At 64.1% G+C, this 12500-nt stretch overlaps 1 protein-coding gene across 1 annotated transcript; it reads right to left on the bottom strand.

Moving 5' to 3' along the window:
• Positions 1–3288: 3288 nt before the first annotated feature.
• NPTX1 (neuronal pentraxin 1) lies at positions 3289–7026 on the bottom strand. Its single transcript, XM_063175839.1, has 5 exons — positions 6583–7026; positions 6101–6308; positions 5429–5673; positions 5157–5336; positions 3289–5080 (listed from the first exon to the last, which is right to left on the bottom strand). Exons 1-5 carry the CDS (start codon positions 7009–7011, stop codon positions 4859–4861), a joined length of 1284 nt encoding a protein of 427 aa, XP_063031909.1. The 5' UTR covers positions 7012–7026; the 3' UTR covers positions 3289–4858.
• Positions 7027–12500: the final 5474 nt, after the last annotated feature.

The following is a 12500-nucleotide window of genomic DNA, read 5'->3' as shown; positions in this document are numbered from 1 at the left end:
CGCGGTGCCCCGGGCTCGGCCCTGGCACGGCTCGGCCCTGTTCCCCCGCCCTCTCACACAGGGATCCATCCCATCCTCATCTTCATCCTCGCCGAGCCGGGATGTCCCCAGCCCTGCCCGGCTGCAGCGTTCGCTGCCCGCCTCCCTGCCCTCCTCCTCCTCCCGTGCCAGCCTGAGGGCGGCTCTTGGAGCCCCTCGGTGTCCCTGGGGAGCCTCGGGTGCTCTCTGGACCCTCCCTGTGGCGCCCAGAGCCGGCCGGGGGAGCTCAGGCTGGAGCTGCTGCGAGCCCCAGGGCCGGGATCCCCCTGGGATGCTGCTGCGCCCGGCTCCGTGCTGGGGATGAGGGGATGTAGAACCCCCCATGAGCTCTGTGCTGGGGATGAGGGGATGTAGAACCCCCATCAGCTCCGTGCTGGGGAGAGGGGGATGTAGAACCTCTCACGGGTTCCATGCTGGGGATGAGGGGATGTAGAACCCCCCATCAGCTCTGTGCTGGGGATGAGGGGGATGTAGAACCCCCCATGAGCTCTGTGCTGGGGAGGGGGGATGTAGAACCTCTCACGGGTTCCATGCTGGGGATGAGGGGATGTAGAACCCCCATCAGCTCTGTGCTGGGGATGAGGGGATGTAGAACCCCCATCAGCTCTGTGCTGGGGATGAGGGGATGTAGAACCCCCATCAGCTCTGTGCTGGGGAGGGGGGATGTAGAACCCCCCATCAGCTCTGTGCTGGGGAGGGGGGATGTAGAACCCCCATCAGCTCCGCTGGGGAGGGGGGATGTCCTGCCCCTCCCAGCTCCGTGCCAGGGAGGAGAGGATCTCCATCCCCCGAGCCCCGCTGGGATGCAGGCACGGCGCTTTCCGCAGCCACGTGCCCGCCGTTGCTGTGGTTTCCCCGGCCCCGCCGTGCCCGTGCGGAGCGCGGAGCCCCCCCGGCTGTCGGGGCTGTCCCTCGTTCCCTGCCTCATGCATTTTTAATCCGGGGCTCCCGCGGCCATGTGCTCCCGCAGCCGCCGCGCCGTGACTCGTTCCCCGCTAATTAATCCGACACCGGCACTGATGAAGCGCCAGGCCCGCCGCGGGCTGCGCGGTGCTGGTGGGATGGTGGTGATGGTGGTGATGGTGGTGATGATGCTGTGGGACGCTGCCGGTCCCGCTGCCGCAGGCAGCTCCGCTCGCAGGCGGCCCCGGGCGCTCCCGTGCTCGCAGGGAGGGGGAGAGGCCGTTCCAGGACACGCTGGCTCCGTTTTTGGGGGGTGTTTCGCTGTAAAACACAGTATTTCAGTTTTGCTCTCCCCATCACGTCCTGCTACCCCTGGGAGCCCCAGAGGAGCTGCGAGAGCAGAGGAGGATGCAGGATCCGGCGCTCCCTGCCGTGTGCCTGCAGAGCAGCCGGATCAGAGCTGGAAATCCCAGCTGCTCCTGCCCTTGAGGACCGGCCCTGGCCCCCGGCGGTGTTTGTGAGCCATCTCCCGGCTCCCGGGCCTGTCCTCACGCAGCCCAAGATCCCCATCTGCTCCGAGAGCTGCTGGATGTAGTGCTCGGCGCGGGCAGCGCTCCCTGCTCCCAGCTCGGGGCTGGCTGTCACCGCAGAGCTGCTGCCACCAAACCCGAGCCGCGCTCCCGGTGCTGCGGGAGTGCCAGGACGGTGTGAGATTGATGGGCCGGGCTGCTCCTCACGCTGCCAGGATCCTCCTTCCCTCCTTCCCTCCCTCCCGCAGGAGCTGGCACCGCTGGGGCCGTGCCTGGAGCTGCGGCAGGGACAGGGATGGCCCTGCCCGGGCTGCTCTGCCTCTCCTCTGCCTGAGCTGAGCGCTCCCATCGATACCCGCAGGGTTTGGGGGACCAAGGGCAGCTCGAGGGTCGCTCGCAGCCCGGGAAGGCCGGAGGCAATGGGCAGGGTTTGTTACCTGCTGAGCGCAGGAGTTCCTGCGGCTCCCTCAGCCTCCATCCCCATCCCATCCCATCATCATCATACCATCATCATCATCCCATCCCCGAGTGTGGGATGTGGCACATCACCCTCGGCTGTGCCCGTGGGCTCAGTGAAGTGCCCTGAAACAGCTCTGGTGTCCCACCTTTCCCCTCTGTCCCACCTTTCCCCTGTGTCCCACCTTTCCTCTCGCCCCCAGCAGATTCCCGGGGCCGGCTGTCCCCTCCCCAGTGTGCCCAGCCCTTGTCACTCTGCTCCTGTCTGCGGCCTTTGGTGTGAAAGCGGCCCTTCCGTGGCCATTGCTGTGACATTTCCCATGGCCATTGCTGTGACCCTTCCCATGGCCATTGCTGTGACCTTCCCCGTGGTCACTGCTGTGACCCACCCTGTGGCCACCCCAGCCCCGGGAGCTGAGGGTCGCTGTCCCCAGCCGTGGCAGCATCGAGGGCTCTGCTGAACTCCCCCAGCTGCGTCCCTCGGGGCTGTCCCTGTGTCCCTGCTGCTGCCCCTGTGTCCCCACCGCTGTCCCCTTGTCCCCACCGCTGTCCCCGTGTCCCGGGCTGGATCCACCCCATTCCCGTCCCCATCTGCAGCGGGATGGGGGCGTTTCGGGGGCGCCGTGTGGGAGGTCCCTTTGGGCTGGCTGCAAGGGATGAATTATTTCCCTCCCTGTACCTTCGATGCGATTCCTGTGGGTCAGGGAGAGGCTGCAGCTCTCGGGGACGGCTCTGGGGACACTGCTCTGGCCTGTCCCCGTCTGTGGCTCAGATTCCCTGGGGACACTGCGCTGGCCTGTCCCCGTCTGTGGCTCAGATTCCCTGGGGACACTGCGCCGGCCTGTCCCCGTCTGTGGCTCAGATTCCCTGCGGACACTGCGCTGGCCTGTCCCCGTCTGTGGCCTGCAGCCCCATCACCCCGTGAGCCCCAGGCCGGATTCCCCGGGAGCGGCAGAACGCATTCGCTGCGCTCCAGGAGCTGCGGCCGGGGCCCAGCCCGGCTCCCGGGGCAGCGGAGGCAGCCGGGCCCGGCTTTGTCTCGGTGCCCGCACCGGGAGCGGCCCCTGCGGAGCCCCGGGTGCCGCTGTCCCCGCACCGGCCTGGCAGGACCCACAGGGAGCTCCAGCCAGCGGCTCGAGGGAAAAACGCGTCAGGTGGTGTGGCGTGTTACATAAAGCAGGGAAAGAGGGAACGGGAGAGGGAGACAGCCTGGCACAGAGGCTCAGGGAGTGCCCGAGCCAGCTCCGAGAGGAACCGGGCAGAAATCTCTGCTTCGTGCAGGCACAGAACCTTCCTGTGGAAAAAGACAAGCTGCTGAGCACTGGCCGCTCAGGGAACAGACACATGTGAGAGAGGCCGGTGTCTTTCTTCACGCTTTATTGTGTAAAAATAAAGTCAACAATTCATGTAATCCCAGCAATAAAATGGAAAAAGCATGAGAATCCGTAGAAACAGTGCATTGTCAGAACTGCCGATGCGGGCCGGATGCACGGGGTGTCAGAACCCCTTCAAATCCCAAAGGAGACAGAGCCGGGAGTAGGAAAAATGTACAGCTTTGGTTAGCAAAATAATGACAAACTAAGATACATCGATTCTCTCCCCTACTGTACACTATGTACACGCGTTGACATCACACCCTTTCGTGGTTTTTTGGCAAATCCAACGCACCTGGGGCTGGAGTTAAACCCGTGCCGTGGTCTCGCTGTTGTTCTCAGCAGGTTGTGCCTGTGCTCGCCGATGTGGACGGGGGCTTGGGAGGAACTCAAATTAACTCTCGATGGTTCGGGGTTTATTTTCTCGCACCAAGAGCACGGCCGAGGCTCCGCTGCCCTGAGCCGTGCGCGGGGCCCGGCTCGGGGGTGCCGGGGCAGCTCCCGGGCCCGCGCCGGCCCCGCCGCTCCGCCCGTGTCTTTGCCGCGTCTTTGGAGTTGGTCGTGAGGCTCTGGAGCCCCGGGTGAATTCTCTGCCTCCTCCTCCGCTGCCGCCCAGGGGGGGCAGGAGGGGGGCTGGGGAGTGATTTCTGCAATCTGTAGTACAAACCAGGAGTTTAGAAAAGGAAACCATACAAAATGCATCTGTTATCTCAAAATACGCTTCTTTATCTCTTTTTATCCTGCAGAATCTCAAAGCACTTTTTTTTTTTTTTCTCAGGGAGCGCTGATAACTCTATATATATATATTTTTTTTATCTTCATAAAAATACCCTTTTTTATTATTGGTAATAAACTTCCCTTTACAGTAAGAGAAACAAGAGAGTGTATTATCAAAAGCAGAAAGGCTTCAGACCTGTCAGTGGGAGCTGGGCTGGAGGGGACGGTCAAGGCTATTTGTCACCAGCTAAGGAGCCTCGGGGGGCTGCAGGCGGCGGGGCCGGGGGTACCTGAGTGCGGCAGGTCGGGGAGCGGGGCCGGGGGTCCCCAGGTGCCCGCCGCAGCCCGGGGCTATGGCTGTGGTGCCCGGGAGGGGCTCCGGGGCAGGGGCGGCTCCTCAGGGGGGTCAGCGGAGGGGTCGCCCCTCCTCGGGGTCCCGGCTGGAGCGCAGCTGGGCGGGGGGGATGTCAGAGCTCTCCCCCAGCTCCGGGGGTCAGGCTGGGCAGAGAGAGGAGCCCCGGGCGGGCTCCGGGCCGGGCCCCGCGGCCTTTTCAGGCGCCGGTGCCCGAGGGAAGCGGCGGCGAAGCGGGGGCCGGGCCGGGGGGCGGCGGGGGGGCGCAGCCGCGCCAGGCCAAGGCACGCAGGCGTTGAAGGACGTTGGCAAGACAGAAACCGGAGGGTCGTGGGGCTCCGGGGGCGGGCGCCCCGCTGCCGGGGCATCCCCGCCGCCGGGGCGAGTCGGGTGGCTTCGTTCTCGGTCGTTTTTGCGCAAAACAAGGAGGAAACAAACAAATAAATAAAAGAACCCGCTGAGGAGGTTTCTCTCGCTTGTCCGTGGCCCTAGTTGAGCTGGCGGCAGGCCTCGAAAGTCCACTTGGTGGCCCCGCCGTAGATGTCGATGTTGGCCTCGGCCCAGGCGATGACGTTGCCGGCGAGCGCCTTGGAGCTGCAGGTGGCCAGGCCGTACACCTCGCCCGGGCTCAGCTTGCGGTCCCACACGTTGAAGTGGGCCAGCTCCCCCACGAACGCCTGCGTGGCGTCGAAGCCGCCGCCCAGCGTGTCCTGCGGAGGGGCCGCGGTCAGCGGGGCACCGGCACCGGGGGCGCCGCCCGCGTCCCCCCGGGGCACCGGCGCTTACCTGCTCCTGGCCCAGCACCAGCACGCCCTGCGGCTTGATGGGGTGGTAGGGGGCCAGGTTCTCGCCGTTGCCCGTCTGCGTGCCGTCCTGGTACGCTTCCCACACGCCGTCCCGCGTGGTCCAGGTGACGCAGATGTGGTGCCACTTGCCGTCGTTGATGGCGAAGGGCAGCTTGGCCACCTGCGGGCGGGCGGCGGGGTCGGGGTGGTCACTCGGGGGTCCCCGCACGCCGCCCCCCAGCCCAGAGCCCTCCCCGCGGCCCCGGGCCCTACCTTGTCGTTGATGAGGATCTCCATGGGGTTGTTGCCCCACTCGATGAGCACCAGCTCGTTAGCCTGCCCGGGCACGGCGTAGGAGAAGGGGGTGCCCATGCCGGGGGAGGCGCTGGATTTGATCCACATGCAGATGCTGAAGGCGTACATCTCGGGCAGGCTCTTCTTCACCTTGGCGTACATGTAGTTGGTGCGCAGGTGGAAGGTGAGCTGGAACCTGTCCGGGGGCCGGTTGTCCTTCTGGCCTGCGGGAGCGCGGGGGCGGTGGGCTCCTGCCGGGCCCCCTTTCGGCCCCTTTGGGGGTTCCCCCCCTCCCCACCCCGTTATGTAACGGGCCTTGAGATGGCAGCGAGGAGCAAATCCCTCCGGCGCCGCGCGGCTCCCTAATCCCCGGGGCGGGCAGCGCCCGGAGCGTCCCCGGCACCGAGCCCGCGGGCACCGGCGGCCCCGGGAGCCACCGAGCGAGGGTTTGGGCAGGGAGGGACCTCAACGATCGGCCGGTCCCGACCCTGCCGCGGGGACAGCCAAGCTGGGGGAGAGGGAGCGCTCCCGGGCAGGGAACGGGACGGGCTCGGCAGATCCGCCCGCGGGAGCGGCTCCGCATCGGCGGCAGCGCCCGGTCCCGGCGGCGGGGCAGCTCCGGGGGTCCCGGGGGTGGGCAGCGCCCGGTACCTTTCTCCAGGTCGCTGATGCGCTGGTGCAGCGAGGTGAGGGTGCTCTCGATCTTGCCGCGCTCCTCGGACTCGTTGCGGGGGCTGAGCTTGCCCTCCTCCAGGCTGTTCACCCGCGACAGCACCTGCTTCTCCAGGTCATCGATCTTGTTCTGCAGGATGTCCTTCAGGTTGTTGGTCTGGCTGGAGGAGTTCATCCTGCTGAACTGCTGCAAGGGGCGAGCAGAGGAGCCGGGATGTTATTACCGGGAGGCGGCTCCCGGTGCCCGGCTCCGAGGGATGCCCGGTGCCCGGCTCCGCGGGATGCCCGGTGCCCGGCTCCGCGGGATGCCCGGTGCCCCGGCTCTGGGAGCTGCCCGGTGCCCGGCTCTGGGCGCTGCCCGGTGCCCGGCTCCGCGCTCCCCGCGCTGGGATGCGCGGCTGCCCCGGCTCCCCGTGTCTCCCGGCGCCCGGCTGTGCGGCTCCCCGGCTCTCCTCGCGTACCTCCAGGTTCTCCAGCCGGGTTTTCAGCGACTGCAGCGTCTGCCCCAGCTGGCTGAGGGTCTCGGCGGCGGCCGGCCGCGACAGGTCGCCCATGGTGTTCTTGGAGAAGCCCTTCCTGCCCTTTCCCTCGCCGGGCGGCTCCAGCACGCTCTGGCTCTCGCAGCGGCCCAGCTTGGCCGTGAGCTCGCGGATCGTCTCCTTCTGGTTCATGATGGTTTCCTTCTGCTGCAGCACCGTCTCCCGCAGCTGCAGCACGGTGCCCTTCAGCTCCTCGGCCGAGCCGGTGCCCAGCGCCGAGGCGGCGCACACGTCCCCGTCCAGCGGCACCGAGGTGCAGATGAAGCGCGTCTGCCCCAGGCCCTGGCCGAGCGCCGGCCCCAGCAGCAGCAGCAGCGGCAGGAGGCGGCTGCCGGGCGGCCCCGCGGCCATGGCTCCGCTCGGCTCCGCTCGGCTCCGCTCGCTCCGGGCCCGCTCCGGCTCCGCTGCGGCGCCGCCGCTTTTATGGCGGCCGGGCGGGGCGGCGCGGGGCGTCACGGAGCGCGGAATCCCGGCCCGGGCGGGGGAACCGCGTGGGAGCGCGGCGGGAGCGGGAGCGGGAGCGTGCGGGGCTGGGGCTGGGGCTGCGGGCGTGACAGCGCGCCCGTGCGTCCGTGTGTGTGTGTCCGTGTGTCTGCCTGTGTCCGTGCGTCCGTGCGTCCGTGTGTCTGCCTGTGTCCGTGTGTCTGCCTGTGTCCGTGTGTGTCCGTGTGTCCGTGCGTCCGTGTGTCCGCGTGTCCGTGTATCCGTGTGTGTGTCCGTGTGTCTGTCTGCCTGTGTCCGTGTGTCTGCCTGTGTCCGTGTGTGTCCGTGTGTCCGTGCGTCCGTGTGTCCGCGTGTCCGTGTATCCGTGTGAGTGTCCGTGTGTCTGTCTGCCTGTGTCCGTGTGTCCGCGTGTCCGTGTGAGTGTCCGTGTGTCTGTCTGCCTGTGCCCGTGCGTCCGTGTGTCCGCGTGTCCGTGTATCCGTGTCTGTGTCCGTGTGTTCGTGTGTCCGTGGGCGGGAGCGCGCGTGGGCGGCGCGTGGGCAGGGGAGAGTGTGCGGGGAGGGGCTGCGGGGACGTGCGGGGATGTGTGTGCGGGGGATGAGTGTGAGGGGTGTGCGTGTGCGTGTGTGTGTGTGTGCATGTGTGTGCATGTGTGAGCATGTGTGTGCGGGCTGTGCGGGCTGTGGTGCACACGCGGCTGTGTGCGGGCTCTGCACGCACCGGTGTGTGCGGGGCCGTGGGTGCCCCGTGTGTGCCCCGTGTGTGCCCGTGCCCGGCTCCGGGGGCTGCGGGTGCCCCCTGGGTGCGGTGCGGGGTCAGCGGCCGGGGCAGCCCCGGGGTCGGTGCCCGCGGAGCAGGGGGAGCCCCCGGGATCCGGGGCAGAACAAGGATGAGTGAGGGGCTGCCGGCCCAGGGGGAGCACAGATGGGCCCCGGGGGAAGCCCCTGGAGCACGGACAGGCCCGGTCACTGCAGGGGCAGCTGCTCCCACTGGTGCCCGTGCCCAGCCCCATAGTGGGTGCACGGGAGCCGGTTTTTGCTCCTTTATTAATCAGCGAAAGAACCTTGCAGGTAATGTCTGCATCTGTCCTTGGTGGGAAGAGCTCGTGGCTGCTGGAGCTGTCACTTCTCTCATCTGCAGCTCTTCAGCCGAGGCCGATTCTCGTTCAGCCAGCAGTGTCCCCTGCCCTTGTTCCCCCGTCCTTGGCCAGGCCACCCGAGCACGAACGGAGCTGTCCCGGCCCCCTGAGCCTCTCCTGCCTGTTGGCTTTATCCTGCTCCTCTCTGGGGTGATGTGTTGTGCTGGGGTGGGAAATCCCTGCAGCCTGCAGGGGTGGTGGGGGGCTCTGGCCCCCTCAGCTCAGCTCAGCTCAGCACTGCAGCAGCACATATGGCTGGAGTATTTGCATAATGCCAAGTTATCCTGTGAAATATGAAGTAATTAATTTTGATTAGCGAAGTGGGTCAATAAAACACAAAGGTTTTCAGTTCACGGATTTGCAGAATATAAAACACAGGGGCTCCGTGGTCCTTTCCCCTCTGATGTGCCTGGGGCGGGCCTGAGGAGCCCTGGCTGGGGCTGGAGCTCCCTGAGCTGCTCTCGGTACCTGGGGCTGCTTTGGGGCCTCTCCTGGAGCAGGTTTTTATCCAGCCCCAGGAGGTTTGTGGCACACGGATGTGGCGGGGAGTGTTTCCTCCCCAAAGGCAGCTCAGCTGCCCCCGGGAGCCTCTTTCCCCATCCAGCCCTGCTGTGGAACAGTAAAAGCAGCAATGGATGGCCAAGCCCAGGGCCTGGGGCTCTCAGCAGGAGCAGGGTGGCAGCCTGGCAAACCCTCTGAGGCTCTGCTGCCCATTTATGCCAGCCTGGGGACCCAGGGCAGTGCTGACAAAGTGGTTGAGAGCTCAGCAGCTGTGCCACTGTGCTCAGCACCTCTGGGCACCTCCATGGGCATCCTGTAGTGCTCTCATCAGCATCCATCCAACCTGTCCCGGTGCTCATGAGACCTGGGTGTCCTTTGGAGCCTTCCTGGGTCTCACTGCTGGTCCTGCCTTGCAGCTCAGAGCCACCTGTGGTGCTGCTCACCTGCAGGGTGCCCACACCTCTGGCACTGCTCCCCTCTGGGGTGTTGTGTGCAGGAAATTTGGGGGGAAATCTGCATTTCCAGCAGGCTGTTCCTTGTGGCTCCATCGCCCTGGTTACTGTCCCTGCTGCTGGCTCTGTGCTGAGGGAGGGAGGGAGGGAGGGGGATGAGGAGGGGACAGACCCCATGGGCTTTGCTGGGCAGAGCACTCTCCCTTCTGTGCTGGTTGGGTTTGGGGTTTTTGGCAAAAGGAGAAGCTGACGAGACTGCTGGTCTAGTCCTGCCACACCACCCAAAAGCGATGTTACTGCAGGCAGCAGAACGAGAGCAGTGTGAAGCAGTGTGAGAGAGCCAGGTCCCGGTCCTGCTCACATCTGCACAGCCCTGACAGAGCCGAGCGTGTCACCGAACCAATTTCCCTCGCAATCTTTTGTCATCCCCAGCACATTATGCGGAGATGAGCCCAAGGTGACAAATGCAATAAAATAAACACTCGGATGCTATGGTGATGGAGACCAGGAAATGCCTGGATGGGAAAAAACAACAAAGCTGTGCTACAAGAGATAAGCAAAATAACCCCTGTGGCTCCTAATGCAAAGAAAGGAGCGGAAAACATGATCAGGATTTCAGCTTTCCCAGAATCACTGAATCATGCAGGAGGATCTGTTATTGCTTCTGTAGATTTAGGAGCTGTGTGGCTGTAATGGAGTAATGGAGCCCCTGTTTTTAACCCTTCCCTTGCCTCCTCCCCAGCGCTCGGCTGATTTATGGCTCTGTGGCTGGAAAGAGCTGAGCACAGCTCTCAAGGACCCTGGCAGGGGATTTAGCCCTGAGCAGGAGCCAGCAGTGCTGAGATGGACAGGGTGGGTTTGGGCAGCCCAGGGTGCTCCCAGCCCCGTGGCCTGTGCCGTGCAGGGCTGAGGGCTGTCAGTCTGTCTGCTCTGTGTGCGAGCAGCACGGCCCCCAGTGCAGAGAGGACAGCTTTCTAGAGTGGACAAATCTCTCTAATCCCAGGAGCTGGAGCCCCAGGGAGCAGTGGAAGCTTTCTCTCCTGCTTGTGCAGCCTGCTGTACATAAAGCATCTCCTGTGGGGTGATGCTGGTTCCGCAGTGAAGCCTCCTCTGCAGAGTGGGAACGGTGAGATCCATTATGGGATGGAGGCAGCCTGAGATGGGAAACAGCAATGGCTGCACCTCCAGGGGCTCAGATCCCTTTGTCTGGCCGTGGAGCTGCTGGTTGTTCCCCTGTTGTCACTGAGGCTGCTGAGGGACTGTCCCCTGCAGCCTCATCCCCATCCCCACATCCCCACATCCCCATCCCCATCCCCACATCCCCATCCCCACATCCCCATCCCCACATCCCCACATCCCCATCCCCACATCCCCACATCCCCATCCCCATCCCCACATCCCCACATCCCCATCCCCATCCCCACATCCCCACATCCCCATCCCCATCCCCATCCCCACATCCCCATCCCCATCCCCACATCCTCATCCCCATCCCCACATCCCCATCCCCATCCCCATCCCCATCCCCATCCCCACATCCTCATCCCCATCCCCACATCCCCATCCCCACATCCCCATCCCCACATCCCCATCCCCACATCCCCATCCCCATCCCCACATCCCCATCCCCATCCCCACATCCTCATCCCCATCCCCACATCCCCATCCCCACATCCTCATCCCCACATCCTCATCCCCATCCCCATCCCCACATCCCCATCCCCACATCCCCATCCCCATCCCCACATCCCCATCCCCACATCCCCATCCCCACATCCCCACATCCCCATCCCCACATCCCCATCCCCATCCCCACATCCCCATCCCCACATCCCCATCCCCACATCCCCATCCCCACATCCCCATCCCCACATTCTCATCCCCACATCCCCATCCCCACATCCTCATCCCCATCCCCACATCCCCATCCCCATCCCCATCCCCACATCCCCATCCCCACATCCCCATCCCCATCCCCACATCCCCACATCCCCACATCCCCATCCCCACATCCCCATCCCCACATCCTCATCCCCATCCCCATCCCCACATCCCCAGCCCCTTCCCCAGCCCCATCCCCACATCCTCATCCCCATCCCCAACCCCAGCAGGCTCAAAGCAGGACAGGGCAGACACTGCCTCGTTGTTTTGTCTTTTTTTAAATAGAAGTACTTGTTCTTGGGGAAACTGCAGCAAGGACAGGGTGCAGAGCCCAGGTGTGGGGGGACAAGATCACCTCCAAAGCCTTTTCCTGCTGCAGCTGGAGCAGGGAAGCAGCCCCCAGCTGCTCCGTGGTTCTGTTGAGAATGCTGTATTTGCAAAATGGGGATTTTGGTGCCTTTAAGGGGTGCAGCTGTCACCAGAGCAGCTCAGGCACGGGGTGCAGGCAGTGCACACACCGTGTGTGAGATGGAGGATTCCCTTCTGTGACAGACACACTCTGGACAGGAGTTGGGGATTTTGCTGCATTTTGCTGCAGTCTTTCTTTGCAGATCTCTCCCTCTCTGTTTCTCTGCCTCTCTCTCTCTCTCTCCCTCTCACACATTCACTCTCTTCCCTTTTTCCCTTCCCCTCTTTTCATTGCTCCCATCTCACCAGCCAGTCTGCTCCTAAATTGCCTGACATTTACACTCAGTGAGGCTCGGGAGTGTGGTCTCTGTACCAGTAGGTCTCTGTGATGCTATAGGGACACAGATCCTTTCATTACAAATAATTAATTTAGCTCTATATTGCATAACATCCTAAAAAGCTTTCTAGGGCAGTCTCATGCTAGCTGGATGCACAGTTCCTATCAATATTACATTACATTTGGGTACAACACTTATGAAGTTTCATTAAAAATTTAATTTGTGGTTTAAAACTGCAGCATCCCCTTAAAAGTGTGGCAGAGAAGCCATTCTGGGTGCTGCAGGACGGAGCTGGCCGTGGCCAAAATTGCAGAGGGGAGAGCTGCAGAGGGGCCTGGGGTGGGAGTGATGGTCCCGGTGCAGGAATGGAGCAGGGGGAGCTGGGCCGGGTCCCGCTGGGTTCCTGCCCCCTTTTTGAGCAGGGAGTGAATTTTTGAGCAGGGACTGAAGCTTTGAGCAGGGACTGAAGCTTTAACCTGTGCCCAGAGCGGCTGTGCCCACCTGGGGTGGCTTTTGGGCCAGGAAGGCGATGCCAGAGGGGCAGGGAAGGAGCAGGATGGGTGCCAGGGCTGGGAGCAGGACGCTGCTGTGCCCCGGGCACACATCCCTGTCCCTGTCCCTGTCACCCTCCTCGGGCCGTGCCGGTGCGGGTGATGAGCTCGGCGACGCCGCCTCGGC

Source organism: Melospiza melodia, chromosome 24 (genome assembly GCF_035770615.1).
Source record: "Melospiza melodia melodia isolate bMelMel2 chromosome 24, bMelMel2.pri, whole genome shotgun sequence".
Lineage (NCBI taxonomy): Eukaryota > Metazoa > Chordata > Aves > Passeriformes > Passerellidae > Melospiza > Melospiza melodia.
Note: the sequence above shows the minus strand (reverse complement) of the source record. Positions and strands in the feature narration are given on the sequence as shown.

Excerpts from the sequence above, each read along its gene's own strand:
- NPTX1 (XM_063175839.1), bottom strand. The coding sequence starts at position 7,011 with ATGGCCGCGGGGCCGCCCGGCAGCCGCCTCCTGCCGCTGCTGCTGCTG. Across the intron at positions 5,674-6,100 it reads CATCAGCGACCTGGAGAAAG|GCCAGAAGGACAACCGGCCC; the intron begins GTACCGGGCGCT and ends GCGCTCCCGCAG. Across the intron at positions 5,337-5,428 it reads AGATCCTCATCAACGACAAG|GTGGCCAAGCTGCCCTTCGC; the intron begins GTAGGGCCCGGG and ends GCCCGCCCGCAG.